The 17,859-nt window shown below is 35.1% G+C and overlaps 1 protein-coding gene across 14 annotated transcripts in view; it reads left to right on the plus strand.

Moving 5' to 3' along the window:
* Positions 1-17,859, plus strand: part of CARF (calcium responsive transcription factor) — a 100,681-nt gene that overhangs the window by 47,894 nt on the left and 34,928 nt on the right. For 12 of the 14 annotated variants that reach the window (XR_008956286.1, XR_008956283.1, XR_008956289.1 and 9 more), the window contains 3 exons: positions 1,373-1,551; positions 3,661-3,689; positions 14,441-14,579. Coding sequence is in view for 1 of the 14 variants with exons in the window: in XM_057304153.1 (XP_057160136.1) it covers positions 1,373-1,473 (101 nt within the window). In the remaining 13 variants the exon portion in view is untranslated. The other 2 variants (XR_008956281.1, XM_057304153.1) reach the window with 2 other exon arrangements.

The raw sequence follows: 17,859 nt of genomic DNA on the forward strand, positions 1-17,859 counted from the left end.
TACATTTATTGGAAGAGGTACTTTTAAGAAAATTTCTCCAGAGAGCTGGATTTATTCAGAGTTGTCATTTCTGAATAAGTTTAATAGAAGAGAGGGAAAAGGAATATATGTGAATTAATCCTCAGAACTTCATGAAATAGTTGATGGTGTCCCCATTCTACAGATAGATAACTCAAGGCTCAGGGAGGTTAAGTAATTACCTAAAAGTGATAGAGTAGGGATTTAAACACAGATCTGTCTGCCTCCAAAGTTTCTTTCTATTCTAGCATGCTTCCTCCCTCTATGTTGTACCAAGGGTATTTCTGAGAGCTCTAATTCAGATTGCTTTAAAGGAGACCCTCTTTGGATCTGAACTTGCATGATTTATCAAGTTAGGTCATGATCTGAGGGACTACTTCACCTGAATATGAATTCTGAGGGTCACTCAAATCCATCTTCTACTGGTTTTCTTCATGGTGTTGGCTGCCCATAAGTGACAAGCATTAGGGGTGTTCAACACACTTTCCTGAGCAAATATTGGTCCCCTTAATCTTGGTTTCCTATAGCAACTGAAAAACTGATATCCCTGAGAAAGAGAAAGATTTTATCTTAGACATCCCACCTGCCAGTTTAAGATAGTGTTGCTAGTATGCTGCATTTAGATAATTTCATCATAAGTACTTTAAAATCAGAATGGTAAGTGCATTGTGCAGTGTTTCCGATAAGCAAACATATAGCTTATACAGCTAAGTCAGAACTATCCATTAAGATGTGGCATATTTTTTTGTAAAGTACTTATGTAGTTGAGTTTCTTTAGGGAGGGAATGTTTTCCTTGATATATGGCCACATATGGAAACCATGTGGGAGTGGTAACAAATCTGTAAATTTGTAATACATATACCTGTTTGCAAAACATCATTTTCAAATAATAGGAGGCTTCCTGACTTTTATTTACACATATTTTTAAAGGCAGTTAAGTTTAAATATGAGATAGTCCTCATATTTTATCAAATTATGGACTGCTTTTTTGTCAAAGCATCTGAGAGGAGAATAACTATGGTTTTCTTAGTCTCTTCTTGTTTTCATTACCAGCAAACTGAAGGAATTTTTTTTTTAACTTCTCAACATCAAATTTTTTTATTCTTTTTCTTTTCTTTTTTATTGAAGTTTAGTTGACACACAATGTTACATTAGTTTCAGGTGTACACATCCTGAAAGAATTATTATGAATGACTATTTAAGATGTTAGAAGTACTGAGTTCTCAAATACACTGACTGTTTTTCAAAAAACTACTGTTTTTTGCTTTGCTTCTAAATTCATATAATTATAAAGATCCCAGTGTTATAAGTTACATTAACCTTTAGTGTTTTTCTTTATGTTTGGTTTTAAAGTTGAAGAAAATCCAGAAGGTACCATTTCTGTGAGTCAAGTTAAGCAAGAACCCAAGGAACCAGCATTGTCTATGGAAGCAAAAAAAAAAATTGGACTGTAAGAAATTATCTGCCACATAAATTATTGAAGCTTTTCAGAATTTACAACTTGGGTAACTTCTGATGTCATAAAAAAGAAGGTGAATATTGTCAAAGTGCAGCATTGTGATGAATGGACTGAAGACTAGTTCAATGAGCAACTTTGATTTAAAACTGTTATGTTTGTTGCCAAGTCCATATTTTTGGAAGCTATTTTACTGCTCTCATTTTGTATAATTCTTATGCTTTTTGATTATCTGATAAAGCCAGGATTTCAAAAGATCATCTGAATTTATTCATGACAATATAGTCTGAACACAAATAGTTACCTAACTCATCCCTTGGAAATGTCCAGTTTGGGTTCTGAAAAGACAAAAACAACAACAAAAAATAGTGTGTGAGTGTGTGTGTATGACTGTGTGTATGTGTGTTGACTTTTTTAAAAGTTATGAAAAAGCTTATTTCCTCTTTAAAAAAGTTGAAGAAATCTTTACATTAGCAGACAGGTGAGAGATTATTTGTAGTCTGTCACATTAGGAAAGATAAAACAGTAGTAGATTTGAATCATAACATGAAGCCCAGCATTCACATCTGTGGAAACTGTAGTTGCATTTTGGCTTCTTCCATTATAGTTTTTATACTTAAAACTACAAACAATAGCATACTAATGGTCATCTAATAGAAATTTAAAGTGTCTTGGTAAGTGCTCAGAATTTTAACTTGAGTTAATCAGATAAGCAACAGAAATAAATGTATATTGCATGGGTTTATATAATATTGTAGGTAAAGCACTACTTATGGATAGCAAAATGTAGAATTGAGAGAATTCAGAAAGAATAATAGAATTCCCCTGGTGTTTACAGATGATTTGGGGGACTTTTTGATATCAGCAGAGGATTTTTTTTTCCTATTTTGTATTGAATATTCAGCTCTGGTTGGAAAAGAATTTGAGTTGTATCTATTTTTCTATGCCAGAGTTCTTACTGAATTGGTGGTATTAGAATTTATAGTATTTCAAGGTAAGTATTTGTAGTTAAAAAATTAGTTCATATTTAAAACTTTAAAACAACTGATGTGATGTATATTTGCTCGTTGAGTAAGTATATTTACTCGAAATACTAAGTACTAATCACTATATTCATTGTAAGCTTCTGTTTTCTGGAGGTTGGTAAACTAGAAATGTCAATTGTAAACTGTCAAGAAATCAGCATAAAGGCTTTTTTTCACCCCAGGGACCACGTGTGGGTACATTTAAGATTTTATTTTAAAGTAATAAGGATTTCAAATGGATATTGATGTTTAATTTTCAAAGCATATGAGATATAATATGAATATTAACCTTAATATTTTACATGAATATGAGTCATTTTTGGCTTTTCTAAGTCCAGTCTCCCATTCTTGATTCACCTTAATTGTTGCAGGTACACAGCATGTATCTAAGTATAAAACATCATTATATTAGAAGTGAGTGGAACTCTAATAAAAGACCTTGCTCTTTAGATTTATACCCTATTTAATATAAATGTATTATTTATACGCCTATTTAATACAAAGTTAATATTCAATTACATATATGATTTTTAGTTAGAATAGCTAACTATTCTAAGAATTGAAAATATTTAATGTCAGCATTTTAGAGGCAGGCTGCAAAATCTGATTATGTGACTCTAAGTTAAACACAGCTCTTAGTTACCTCAAACCCAGAGTTCTCTTACTCTGTGTGTACTTAAAGGGTATAAGTCTAAATTAATAGTTTAGTATTACATTGTAGGTAATATTATTTTCATTTGTTATTTTTAGTTTTTATGGAAACTGTTTTCAAGATTCATTAATGGCAGTAGCTAATTAAATATTTTACCCATTGAACTATATTCCTTTGGAGACATTCTTTTCTTTTTTGATGTTGAGTTGTTAAGGAGAAATGCTTGTTAAGATACAAACTCCAGTGAGTTACCTACGAGGATGAGAGATGTTAGAAGATTCAGACTTTGGCACTTGATCAAGAACAAAACATGGTTAAAAAATATTTCTCTCACTTCATTCTATGTGAATGTCTCTTTCTGGTATTGGTTTTTGGTTTTTGTTTTTGTTTTTGTTTTTTTATGAGGACAGAAAGTTACAGTACATCCTCCTCAAAAACAAAAAGCAAAATTAAAAAAGAGCATGAAGAAAGGTTTAAGTCCCTAATTGTATACTCTTTTGGTTTTTAGGTAGAAACTGGAACTATCAATATTTTCATGTAAGTATTTCAATGAATAGCTCTTTAAAAATAGTTTCTAAATTTTTAAAAATTCATTTATCCTCTAAATGCATGTTCAGTCATAATATATCAGTATTGTATTTTAAAGGTGCTTAGCATCGCTTTTTTAAAAGTATGTTTACATATTTTAAATATTCAGTTATTTTTTAAATGCACAGAGTATTAAATACAAGTGCGTAAAATTTTCAGTATCTATATTTGGCATTCTCCTAACAGCTCTACAGCAAACTTTGACATGTGCTCTTTTGTGTCATGTATTACAAGGTGTAATGTCTGTAGTAGTGAGTTGGACATTCAAAATAAGCAGTTAGAACTTCATAATTACAGCTGAGCTTTTTTCATCATTGTGGTTTTCATGTGCCAAAGCCTCTCAGTGAACTTTATAGATAAACACCACCATGGTGGGCTTTTCCCTCAATATTAATTTTCTCCATAAGCAGTTAACGTGCTTAAAAGAAAAAGCTTTTATACAAAATACCTTGTCTTATCCAAGGTAAATGTTTTCTAAAAGTCACAAAAATGATAGAAAACAGATTTTGGAAGCTGGTCCTACATTAGAGTTTCTGATTTTGAGGCCCACCAGCTTGTGTTTTGTTGTTACATCCTGTCAAAATACATACTTAATCATGTGAGTATGTGAAAGATGTCATTTAATTTGTACCAGGTTTTTAAAAAAGTTTTAAAATGTGTGTATATATATTGTAACTTAATGTATAGTGTCCTTGTTATAATGTAATTTTTTTCATTAAAAATCCTATGTTATTTTTTCCTTAAACTTGTTAGTTTTCTTTTTATACCTTTTCTGGGGATAGTGGTAGTTTTGTTCATCTTAAAGATGTTGAATAAACACTTCAATTACCTGAGAACTTTGGCTAGAAATTTGTGTTCAATTTGGAACCTGAAAGTTTTTCAGCATAACTACCAGTAACTCCTGTTATCATTACATTTAGGGACAGATATGCATTTAGTACTCTGAGCTCAGCCAACCATCAACATTTTAAAACAATGCATGTAATAAGGTATTAGTAATTCTTTTCTCACATCTTGGCCTTGTGACATCTCTAAGTACAGCTTTATATTTTTTGGCATAATGAAAGAAGCGTGTGATTTTAAAAGGAGTGATCACCAGTGTTTTTCCTCTTGGCTTTTTTTTTTTTTTTCTTTATTCCACCCTGCCTATTTTATAGGACCATAGAAAATCTTACTCTCTCCAGAAGGGGTAGTGTATTAACTATTCCCCACCAGCTGATTTAGCTTTAGACGTTTTAAATGGTATATTGCTTTGGTATCTTAAGTATCTGTAATTCTACTTAACTTAGTTGTAATGGCAAAGCCTTAGTGTACTTTTGCCATGTACATATTAACTATGAAAACTATTGTTAAATAATACAAATATTCCCTGATGACTGAATTCTTAAAACTTCAGGAATAAAATCAGAATCTTAAAAAAACTCACGAATGGATTCTAAATTTGATTCATGAGAAAAATAAATTGTATGGTTAATATTGAAAACCTTTGAAAATGTGATATGGGTATAATCATGCAGGGGAAATGTTGTTTAAGGGTAAAACTTGCAAATGGTAAATAAGTCCTGGAATTCTAATGTACAGCATAGTAATTATAGTCAATAATACTGCATTATAAAATTCAAAGTTGCTCAGAGACTACATCTGAAAGGAAAGAATGGGGGGTAATAAAGGGAAAGAGTAATTGTGTGGCATGATAGTGGTTATTAGCTAACTCTATGTGGTAATCATATTACAAAATATAAATTACCAAATCAACACATTGCATACCTTAAACTTAATGTTATGTGTCAGTCAACCTCAATTAAAAAAAAAAATTCTAAAACTAGAGGATTAAGTGGGAGTCTCAGATATGAGCAGTTTTTAAAAATATTTTTATTGAGGTATAATTGACATAAAATAAATTGCACATATTTAAAGTGCACAATTTAATAAGTTTTGATATGTGTATACATCTATGAAACTATCACCACAATCAAGATAATGAACATATCCATCACCTAGATCCTAGTGCCTCTTTGTAATCCATCCCCTCTTCTTCCTGCCTCCCACCCCTATCTCACCATCCCCAAACAACTACTGATTTGCTTTCTGTCACTAGAGATCAATTTCTGTCTACAGTTTTATAAAAATGTATGAACATTTTTTATCTGACTATTGTCACTCAGCATATTCAAGATTCACCTATATCAGAATATATGAATAGTCCATTCCTTTTTACTGCTTAGTATTCCATTGTGTGGATATACCATAATTTGTTTATCCATTCACCTGTCGATGGACAGCTGGGTTGTTTACAGTTCTTGGCTATTACAAATAAAGTTGCTATGAACATTTGTATAAAGCTCTTTGTATGAATATATGCTTTCATTTCTCTTAAGTAAATAGGAGTGGAATGGCTGGGTCATTTGGTAGGTATATATTTAACATTTTAGGAAACTCTCAAGTGATTTTTCTGAAGTGGTTATACCACCTTACATTCCTGTCAGCAATGTATGAGAGTTCTAGCCACCACTTGGTATGGACAGGCTTTTATATTGTAGGCATTATAATAGGTGTGTAGCAGTATCTCACTGTGGTTTTAATTTCCATTTCTATAATGACCTATACTGTTGAACATCTTTTCATGTGTTATGTGCCATCTGTATATCTTCTTTACTGGAGTGTATGTTTGAATCTTTACCTCATTTTTAAATGGAATTGTTGTTTTATTATAGAGGCTTAGAAAGTATATTCTAGATACCAGTCCATTTTTTTTTTAAGATTTTATTTATTTATTTGACAGAGAGAGAAAGAGAGCACAGCAGTGGGAGCAGCGGGCAGAGGGAGAGGGAGAAGAACGCTTGCCTGAGCAGGATGCCCAATGCAGGACTCAATCCCAGGACCCTGGGATCATGACCTGAGCTGAAGGCAGATGCTTAATGGACTGAGCCACCCAGGCAGCCCCAAGTCCATTTTTTAGAAATGTTATCGACAAGTATTTTCACCTGATCTATAGCTTATCTTTTCACTTTCTTAACATAATCTTTCAAAGACCAGTTTGGTGTTTTTTTTTTTTAAGATTTTATTTATTAGAGAGAGAGAGAGAGCACACAAGCAGGCAGAGGGAGAGGGAGAGGCAGAGGCAGGCTCCCTGGCTGAGCAGAGAGCCCGATGGGAGCCTGATGCGGGGCTCAGTCCCAGGACCCCTGGATCATGACCTGAGCCAAAGGCAGATGCTTAACTGACTGAGCCACCCAGGCACCCTTCAAGGAGCAGTTCTTAATTGTGATTAAGTACAGTATATCGTTTTTTTTTTCCTTCGTGGGTCATACTTTTGTGTAAGAGATCTAAGAGATCTTTGCCTAACCCAAGGTTAGATTTTCTCCAGGTTTTCTTCTCAGAAGTTTTATAACTTTGAGTTTACATTTAGGTGCATGATCTATCTTGAGTTAATTTTTATATACATAGTACATGACCCTTTTTTGCATATGAATACCCAATTGTTTCAGCACCATTTTATGAAAAGACTGTATTTTCTGTTGAATTAAATTTATACACTTGATGAAAAATTCATTAATCACATATATTTGGGTGACTTTCTGGACTCTGTTCTTTTTCATTGACATATTGTCTATCTCAGTGGTCTCAATCAGGGCAATTTTCCCCCTAGGGGGCATTGCACAAAGTCTGGAGACAGTTTTAGTAGTCGTAGCCAGGGAGATACTACTTGTTTCTGATAGAAGCCAGATCTTCTGCTCAATATCATACAATGCGTAGGACGTCCCCACAACAAAGAATTATCTGGCTCAAAATGTCTGTAGTACCAAGATTGAGAGACTCTGGTCCATATTGATGCCAGTACCACATTGTCTTGATGACTATAGCTTTATCATAAGTCTTGAAGTCAGGTAATACAGTCTTTGAACCTTATTCTTTCTTTTTTTTGGCTACTCTAAGTTCTTTGTTTTTCCATGTGAATTTTAGAATCACGTCAATTTCTTTTTTTAACAATGCCTAATGGGATTTTGACTGGGATTATGTAGATATATAGATCAATTTGGGGATAATTGAAATCTTAATAATTGATTTTTTTTTTCCTCTGCAATGTCTTAAGAGTTTTCAGTGTATAGGTCTCACATGTCTTTTGTCAGATTTATCACTAAGAACTTCTAAATGACATTGTTTTTTAATTTCAATTTCTTATTTTTTGCATTAATATGGAAACACAATTGATTTGTTATATGGTTCTTATACTTTGCAACCTTATTACACTCACTTATTCTCATAGCTTTTTGATAAATTCTGTTAGATTTTCTACATAGACAATTATGCTGTGTTACATCTTCTTTTCCAATCTGGATGCCTTGTATTTCTTTTTCACAACTGTTACACTGACTAGAACCTAAAGTATAGTTTAGGTTAGAGTGGATATCCTTGCCTTTTTTCTGATCTTAGGGGAAAAGCATGTAGTCTTTCACTATTATGAGGTTAACCATAATTTTTGCAGATGACCTTTATCAATTGAGCCAGAGTCGTCCTGTTCTTAGCGTGCTGAGAATTTTTGTTAGGAATAGCTATTTGATTTTGTCAGATGCTTTTTCTGCAAGTATTGAGATGATCATTTGGTTTTTCTTTTTTTAATCTCACAATATGATAAAAGATTTTGAATTTCAAAGAGTAAAACAGCCCTGCATCCTTGCATTCCTAGAATAAATCATACTTGTTCATCAGGATGCATTATGCTGTTTTATATATTGTTGGGTTTCAGTTGCATTTAATGTTACTATTGATAAGGTTGTGTTTGAGTCTTCCCTTCCATCTTGTTATTTGTTCCATCTGTACTTTGTTCCCCTTTCTTTTTCTGCCTTTTGGTGCAATTGCCCTCTTTTTATGATTCAACTTTACCTCCTTTATTGACTTATTAGCTGTAACTCTTGTTATTTTAATGATTGCTTTAATGTTTATACCGTGTTATCCCAGTCTACCTTGTCTACCTTCAAATACTATTCCATCATTTCACAAAAAGTGTAAGAATATTACAATAATATACTTATCTTTTTCCCCTTCTTTGTGCTATTGTGGTCATACATTGTATTTCTATATATCTTACAACCTCACAGTACATTGTTACTATTTACACTTTAATCAGTTATCTTGTATATATTATTTTTAAATATTTTCCTGCTTTTTTGCATTCCTGGTAACTTTTGATTGGATGTCAGATATAACTTTTACCTTGTTGGGTGCTGGATATTTTTGTATTCCTGTAAATATTCTTGAGTTTTGTTCTAGGACACAGTTTACTTTCTTGGAAACAGTTTGTTCCTTTAATGTCTTGCTTTCAAGCTTTTTTAGTTAGGTAGGACCAGAGCAGCATTTAATCTAGTGTTAATTTTGTCTCACTGTTGAAGCAAATCCCTTCTGAGTACTCTACCCTGCTTTTGAATTAATGAGGTTTTTTTACTCTCGCTGGTGGGAATAGGCACTCTTCTGGACCCTGCGAGCCTCAGAGGGTTATTATCCCCCTAGTCTCAAGTAATTTCTTTATACTTATGCACTGATCATTAAATACTCTGTTGAATGTTAGAGAGTGACCTTCTGCAGATCTCTGGAGTTTTCTGTGTAGTTATCTCTTCTCCAGTACTTATCCTACATCTCTATTTGCGTTGGCCTTCCTCAATTCCGAGTTTCATCTCCTCCACTCTGAGAGGCTCTGCCTGGTTTTCCACTCCATGTGCCATAACCTGGAAACTCTTCAAACAGCAATCTGGGATGACATAGGCCTCATCTCATTTGTTTTCCATCTCTCAGGGATCACTGTCCTCTCTTGCATGATGTACAACATTTTGAGAATCACTGTTTCATATATTTTGTCCAGTTTTATAGTTTTTTCAGACAGGAGGGTAAATCTGGTCACTTGTACTCTTATTTATTTATTTATTTATTTATTTATTTATTTATTTGACAGAGAGACAGCCAGTGAGAGAGGGAACACAGCAGGGGGAGTGGGAGAGGAAGAAGCAGGCTCCCAGCAGAGGAGCCTGATGTGGGACTCGATCCCGGAATGCCGGGATCACGCCCTGAGCCGAAGGCAGACGCTTAACGACTGCGCTATCCAGGCGCCCCACTTGTACTCTATCTTGACTAGATATGGAATTTCTCCAGACAGTGTTGATATCATGTCACATTTGGGTTTCTGCAAGCAGTCGAACTGGGAGATGACATAGAGGTTGTAAGGAAAGCATAAGAATATATTATGAGATGGAATAAGGTACAACAAATCTGAGTGAGACAAGTAGGTATATTATGGTGGGATTTGGAGTATAGGATTGGTCCAAAGTAATTCTCCAGAACAGCCTAACTGTATAGGGACCACCTTTGATGGTATAGTTTCCAATCTCCATTGCCATGGTTCTATCAATCATAATGACTCAGCCTTCTGTGTACCTGACAGAGTTAGGCCATGCAGGATACCAAAATGAATGTTTTAAAAGTTTGCCTTAAAGGAACTTAGTGTCTATTACAGGTGATACATAACTTTATACAAGATAGAAAATGGTAAATTTGATAATAGGAATATGGATAAAATCATATAAGAATTAAGAAGAAGACGACATTACTTACAAGAAAGAGAACTGACAGTAAGCACCAGGGATTGTACTTGGTGCTCTGTATTTGGTTAAAGCAATTGGCATTTTGCAAAAAGTAAGTTGCTGCTTATTATTATAGCTAGGACTGGTAGTTAAGAGCATGTGCTCTGAAGTTGGACAGTTAGATTTGAATCCCACTTCTCCTTAATTAGCTGCATAACTTTGGACAAATTACTTAAACTTCCAGTTCTTCATATTTTTTTTCTTCTGAAGAAATAGTAGTAGCTACATAAGTGAATTATTGTGAGGATTTAATGAGGTAACCCATGTTGCAATCTTAGAATCTGTAACATACTAATCAATATATGTATGTTTTTATAATTAATATTAACAAAATTTTAAATCCTTAAAGGTAAGCATGATCCTTATTTATTATTATTTTTTTAAGTAAGCTCTACATCCAGTGGGGAGCCCAATATGGGGCTTGAATTCATGACCCTGAGATTAAGACCTGAGCTGAAATCAAGATTTGGACACTCAACCCACTGAGCAACCCAGGCGCCCCATCCTTATTTTCAAGATGATGTGTCTATTAGGGAACATATTTGGCTGCATGCAACAGAGTCATGATTATGGTGGCTTAACCAAATAAAGAGGTCTTATTTTTTTATGAAACCAAGTCTGAAGGCAGTCTCACCAGGGCTGGTTCCATGTGTCCACCAGGAACCCAGCCTCCCTTAATCTTTTCATATAACCATGTCTAACATGTGGTTATCATCTATGTACTTATTGCTTTTTTGTCCATGATGGTTGCTCCACTTCCAGCATTGATCAGAGTTTAGGCAGGAAGAATGGAGTGAGCAAAAGGCCTGTGCTGGGAGAGTGAGCCAAAGGTCTTTTTTAGGAGACCCATCAGCAACTTCCACTTTTATCTGATTGGTTAGAAGTGTTATATGACCACTCTACTTATAAGGGCTGCTAGGAAATGTAGTTCTTTTCAAATCTGGACACCACCCTGAGAGAAATTATATTTTAGTAAGACAAAATTCATTGACTATCATTTAGGCCACTAATGGTGTCTCTCACAAATGGGAGAACTGAAATTCAGAAATTGAAGTGCTTGAGGTTGTTAAACAACTATTAAGTGATAAAGTTAATATTGGTAGCAATGTCTGGCAAATACCATTCCATATTCCTTTTGCCACACAGTCCACAAAACAAGTGATCTTTTCATCATAGGATATTTGAGTTGGATCTTTCATGACAGAACATAGACATGAGATTAAAATGAAGATGTATAGAATTCAAGGAGTAAGTAGAAGGAATTATATGGCTCATTTGGGGATACAAATATAAAGTTCATTTGGATGAGAACTTTAAGATTCAATGAAGGAAGGAAGCTGGGGAAAAGACTGGTAAGATGAGAGAAAGCTTAAATGGTAGAAATTCTAGAAGGCCAGACTAAGAATTTTATATTTTGCTTAGTATGTGTTACATTTAAAGTCTTATTGAAATGATCTGTTAAAGGAGCCCATTGAGTCAAAAAGCTTTTCTAGGGGCACCTGCATGGCTCAGTCGATTGGGCATCTGCCTTTGGCTCAGGTCATGATCCCAGGGTCCTGGGATGGAGCCCCGCATCCAGCTCTCTGCTCAGTGGGGAGCCTGTTTCTCCCTCTCCCTCTGCCTGCTGGTCCCCCTGCTTGTGTGCTCTCTCTCTCTTACTCTCTGTCAAATAAATAAATAAAATCTTAAAAAAAAAAAAGGTTTTCTAAAATCCAGATGAAACTTTAAATTTCACAGATTTCTGAAGGTAGGTATAATGACCAAATGGAAGTGATAGAGTAATTTTTTGAATACCATAATAAAATTGTATAATAAATTTCTGGACTTGACTATTGTATCTATAATTGCTTTAGAGAAACTGTTGGGTTTTTACATTTATATTCTACAAAGACACTCTAAAATCTTAAAGATGGACATTCATTCATTCAACAAAACACATATTTCCTGCCCTTTTGGACCTTACAATCCAGTACAGAGAGATAGATAATAAATAATAAACATAGTAAATAAGTATATGTAAACATACATATGTTTACCTGTAAGTATATGTACTTAAATGTATTATTGTATGTATACTATATACTTATACATTAGGTTAACAAGTGATATAGCATAAAAATGGAGCAGAGAAGAGGGACATATGGAATTAGTATGGTAAGAGTTAAAATTTTTAAATAAGGCAGCCAGAATGGGCCTCATTGAGAAGGTACATGCAAGCAAATTCTTAAAGACAATAAGACAGTCATGCAGATACCATGCAAAGCAGGGCAAATAAGAGGGAACTAAAGGATTGGGCAGTAGGCACTATGCCTGAAGGTCAGCAACAAGGCTAATGTGAGTGAGCAAGGGAGAGAGCACTGGGAAATGAGGACAGAGGGATAATAGTGAGTCCAATCCTGTAGGGTCTTGTAATCCATCCTTTTACTCTGAGCAGAAATGGGAAGCTGTTGCCAAGTTTTGAGCAGAAGAATGAAAACATAATATGACTTACCCTTTAAAAGGATCATTTTGGGGATGCCTGGGTGGCTCAGTCGGTTGAGCAACCAACTCTTGACTTCGGCTCAGGTCGTAATCTCAGAGTCATGAGATCAAGCCCTGCAGGGGACTCTGTGCTCAGAGTCGAGTCTGCTCAAGATTTTCTCTCTCCCTCTGCCTGTGTTCCTTCCCTCACTCTTTCTCTTTCTCTCTAAATAAATAAATAAATAAATAAATAAATAAATAAATAAATAAATTTGGCCATTATGTTAAGAACAAACTTTATGGTTTATCTGTCTCTCCCTACTAGATTAAAACTGCAGGGGCAGGGATCTTTGTCTTTTTTGTTGTTGCTGTTCATTGATATATGACAGTGGCAGATGCTTAGAAAATATTTTTGAATGGATGACCATCCAGATTTTAGATTTTAGAGTGTCCTTATAAAAAATAAATGGAAAACAACTTAGAGAAGGGAAATTTGTTGAGGAAATTGCTAAAGAAATATTTTTGAGCAGGAGAAAGGGGCCTAAGTCAAGCCTAAGTAAAGGGCTTGACTTTAGATAGGACCATGGATACCTTATCTATGGATAGATGACAAGGCAGACTACATGGGTAAAGATGCTGGTAGGTGGGTACAAGTGAGAGTGTGGAAATTCTCTTGATTGCTTCAATTTTCTCAGTGAAATAAGCAGCAAGGCCTTCAGGTAACTGTGAAGATGGGTGTGTGGGGAAGCATGTTGAGGAGAAAAGCTAGTATGAAAGTAATTAGGCAAGGGAAATATAATATTAATGGGCCTACTTGATTAAGTGTTCACTTAAGGTTCATGTTCATAAATTGGAAATCAGATTAGTCAGCATGTTTGTGTGTTTTTGTCCAATCATGATCAGCAGTGGCTGAGTATTTATTGAGAATCAGACACTGTTACCTGTTGGCTGTATGAAAGATTAATAAAACCTAATCCTAGCCCTATAGGGACTCACAGTATAGTGGCAGGCAGTTTTTTGTTTGTTTGTTTTTTTAAGATTCATTTATTTTAGAGAGCACATGTGCAGGGGGAGGGGTAAAGGGAGAGGGAGAGAATCTCAAGCAGACTCCCTGCTGAGCTGGGAGCCCTACATGGGACTGGATCTCACTACCCTGAGATCATGACCTGAGCGGAAATTAAGAGCCGGTCACTTAACCAATTGAGCCACCTAGGCACCCCATGACAGACAGTTTTTTAATCAACTAGTTATAAAATGGTGTGATAAGTACTTGCAATTCAAACAAAGGAAAAAACATTATAAATCAAAGAAGTTCCAGGCTAGCTAGCAGTTCAGGTTATGGATGGAATAATACATTAGTCTAAGAAGGCAAAAGATTGTGAAAGAATCACTTCCAAACTCTCACCTCCCAGTGTCCAATCAAAAACGTATTATGTATAAACTTTGTGTAATTCCAATCAGATCCTCCGCCTTGCAACTCATCTTAAAATAGATCCCAGAACTCATAAATATTGCACCTCTGACTTCCCCTGTGAGATACTAAGACTATCCAGTTAGTATTCTCCCTTACTGCAGTAAGCAAAAACTTCAGTTTTGCTTTATCAACAGGTTATTTTGGAGGTATTTTAAAGAAGCCAGCAGTTGACGGTCTTGGAGATCTTATCAAAATCTGGTCACCTTGGAAACAGCATGTTTTCTGAGGCCTTTTGAGCCTCCTGCACAGGGTCTCTCCAATGACAGTGGTGAGGTAAGTTCATGTTGGGTTTGAGCTCTGATTTCTAATTTTTTCATCAAATACTCCAAATGCTAAGTTTAGTTTGTTTTGTTTAGCTTGAGAATGGTATCTAGGAATAAACTCTTTTTAAAGAGTTGATTGATCAGGTTTGAAAAACTTATATTTGGTAGAAATCTGCATTATTACTGTCAATACTACTGTTTGTCCTTATCATTTCTTCATTGTGCATCTATAAGAGGAAGTTCATAGGGATGAAGACGGGCGTAAACTTATAGGTTCAGAAGGTTTCTCTTCAGACTGCCATCCTTTGGAAAAACTGTCTCAAGTCATCTATGAATGTTTAGGAGAATTTTGCCCACTCTTGCTTTGTTTTGTCCGTGAAAGTCTGTTTCTCTTTAAGAGGGGGTCCCCAAGATTCAAGGTTCACATTTGGCTAAAAGTTGTCAGGCTCATAGGTTTATCTTTAGTTTGGTTCTGTAGCCATTCTGGACTGGACTCCCACATCTTAAATGTGTTTATGCTAGAATCAAAATGGGTCTTGTTTGCTTTCTAAATGATAGAAGAATTATTTGGAATTACAATTGGTTTTGGGGAGGGGACTTCTGATATAAACAAAATTGTTCATTTGGGGAGGTACTTTGAAGTGAAAAGAAAGCAATATCCCAAACATACAGTTATCTACATTTTAAGGCAAGAGGAAAATTCCAAAATAAATTGAAGGGATTATGAAATTGCCTCCTTAAAAGATTCTTTGGCAAAGGCAAGAGAAAAATGTGAAAAATTTAGAACTGTCTTTTCTAAATCCTTTCAAATCACTATTTGAATATGATGTCCTTTCTTCTTCTGTTCCACTTCCTCATATTTTTCTATTTCCCTCTGTTCTGTCTCTCCTTCTGACTTTTCTCCTTTCCTTCAAAATACCCCATAAAGAGATAGTTTTATTACTCTAAAAGAGAAAGATCACTTTAATATAAGAAATAAACCTCTCCTTTTTATACTTAAAGTATTAACAATTACTGGCATTTTTTGTCATATAAATCAAATTGTCAGGGGGCCTGAATTAATGTTTAAACCAGCTGTAATGACTGACTCCCCCTCCCTCTCCCTCATCCTCTTTTGTGTGCATGAATGTTATGCATCTACACTTCCCTACATTTAAACTTTCCCCTCTCTTTAATTAAGGAGACATAATTAGTCTTTTACAATGATAATTTTGTATTTGACTTTAACTGGCTCCCTCTCATTTTTAATTTCTATTCCTCTTCTTTTCCCTCCCTAGGGAAACATTAAAGATTAATTGATGAAAACAATTATTCTGTCATTATGTACTCAAGCTAGGAACATCTAATGAAGAATTTCTAAAATAGAAAAATCATTAGGCTGTGTTGTGTTTCTTTTTCTTCAAAATTGCTTTTAAGAGATATTTCTGGTTAAAACTACAAGAAAAGGGGCACCTGGGTGGCTCTGTCAGTTGAACGTCAACTCTTAATTTTGGCTCAGGTCATGATCTTAGGGTCAGGAGATAGAGCCCCATGTTGGGCTCCATGTTCAGCTCAGAGTCTGCTTGTCTCCCTTCCTTTGCTCCTTCCCATGCTCCCTCATGCTCCGTGCTCTCATCTCTTGCTTAAATAAATAAATAAATAAATAAATAAATAAATAAATAAAATCTTAAAAAAAAAACTGCAAGAAAAGAAGAAAAAACCTTGATTCCAAGATGAAGGGCTTTGAACCAGGATTTAAAGAGTTTTTATAATTTCATTTATGAATGCAAAGTTTATATATCATGCAGAAAATGTTCATAAAATATTCCTGATAGAGGAATCATTGGACAAATTCGAGTGAGTTCATCATACTGGCTTAAAGGATCAAAAAACAATTATCTTCCTGACTTTAATGTCAGCACTATATGCTAGTTTATACAAGAAGATTGAACATCTCATAATTTAAGCTTTATATATTTCTTGCATTGGTTTTATGAGACAAATTATTATCATTATTTTTACAAATTATGCTTACAAAAATTTGGAGTCATGATTAACTAGATAAAATTGTAATGATAGGCATCTTCTGAAAGTTTATCATCTTATTTCTATAATATCAAAATTCTTAAGAACTTTATATTTGGGGCCAATGGGTTGCTCAGTCGGTTAAGCGTCTGCCTTCAGCTCAGGTCATGATCCCAGGATCCTGGAATTGAGCCCCATATTGGGGCTCCCTGCTCAGTGGGGAGTCTGCCCCTCCCCCCTGCTTGTGTGCTCCCTCTCTTTCTCTCTCTCAAATAAATAAAATCTTTTTAAAAAAATTTTATATTTAATTAAAATGGTTATTTCTAGTTCCTTAGCTAATTTAAAGACCTTAGACAAAGGTTAAACTGAGTTAATTAATACATAATCTTTGAATATTCGGACAAAATCTAAAGAAAAAAATGAGTAACATTGGTCACTAGTTTTATTTTACTGCTGTTCTTATATATTTAAAAATAGATATAGATTGGGGCTCCTGGCTGGCTTAGTTGGTAGAGCATGTAACTCTTGATCTCAGTGTGTGAGTTTAAGCCCCACGTTGGGCCTAAAGCTTACTTAAAATACAATACAATACAATACAATAAAAATAGATACAGATTTACAGGAAGTGAAAATGCTTTTGGATTTCTTTTTTTTTTTTAAGTAGGCTCCATACCCAGTGTGGAGCTCAGTGCGGGGCTTGAATTCATGACTTTGAGATCAAGACCTGAGCTGAGATCAAGAGCTGGACACTTAACCAACTGAGCCACCCAGGCATCTTAATGCTTCAGCATTAACTCAGAGGCAACATCCTGAGAGGATGGGTGCCATCCTTGAAGACGTAATATATGCCTTCCTTCAGAGAACTCTGTATGTTGCTGTGTTCCTGACAGGAAGAATACATGGGTCCAGTCACCAAGGGACAGAAGCAGGGGTAGCCCTGATGATGCACTGGGAGATTTTATGCTTCCCATCCTTTTAATTCTGGGCTCTGTAGGGTTGGAGGTTCTGGTCCCCAAAGAGAGCATACTCTTGCCAGGGGGAACACAAAGTTTTTATTCAACTATAAGATAAGGCTGCTGTCAGTGCACTTTGACGTCCCTGTATCCAGGCACCAAGAGGGAAGAAGAGGCATCAGCCAGGGGTGATCAGCCCAGATCAGCAGGAGGACGTGGAGCAGGGGGACTGCAGGTGGAACCCAGATGATTCATTTGGGCACCTTTTGTGTTTCCATGCCCCATTGTAACTGAATGGATGCGTGCAGCAGTGTCAGGATAAGAATATGATTG

Source organism: Ursus arctos, unplaced genomic scaffold (assembly GCF_023065955.2).
Source record: "Ursus arctos isolate Adak ecotype North America unplaced genomic scaffold, UrsArc2.0 scaffold_1, whole genome shotgun sequence".
In the NCBI taxonomy this organism is placed as follows: Eukaryota; Metazoa; Chordata; class Mammalia; order Carnivora; family Ursidae; genus Ursus; species Ursus arctos.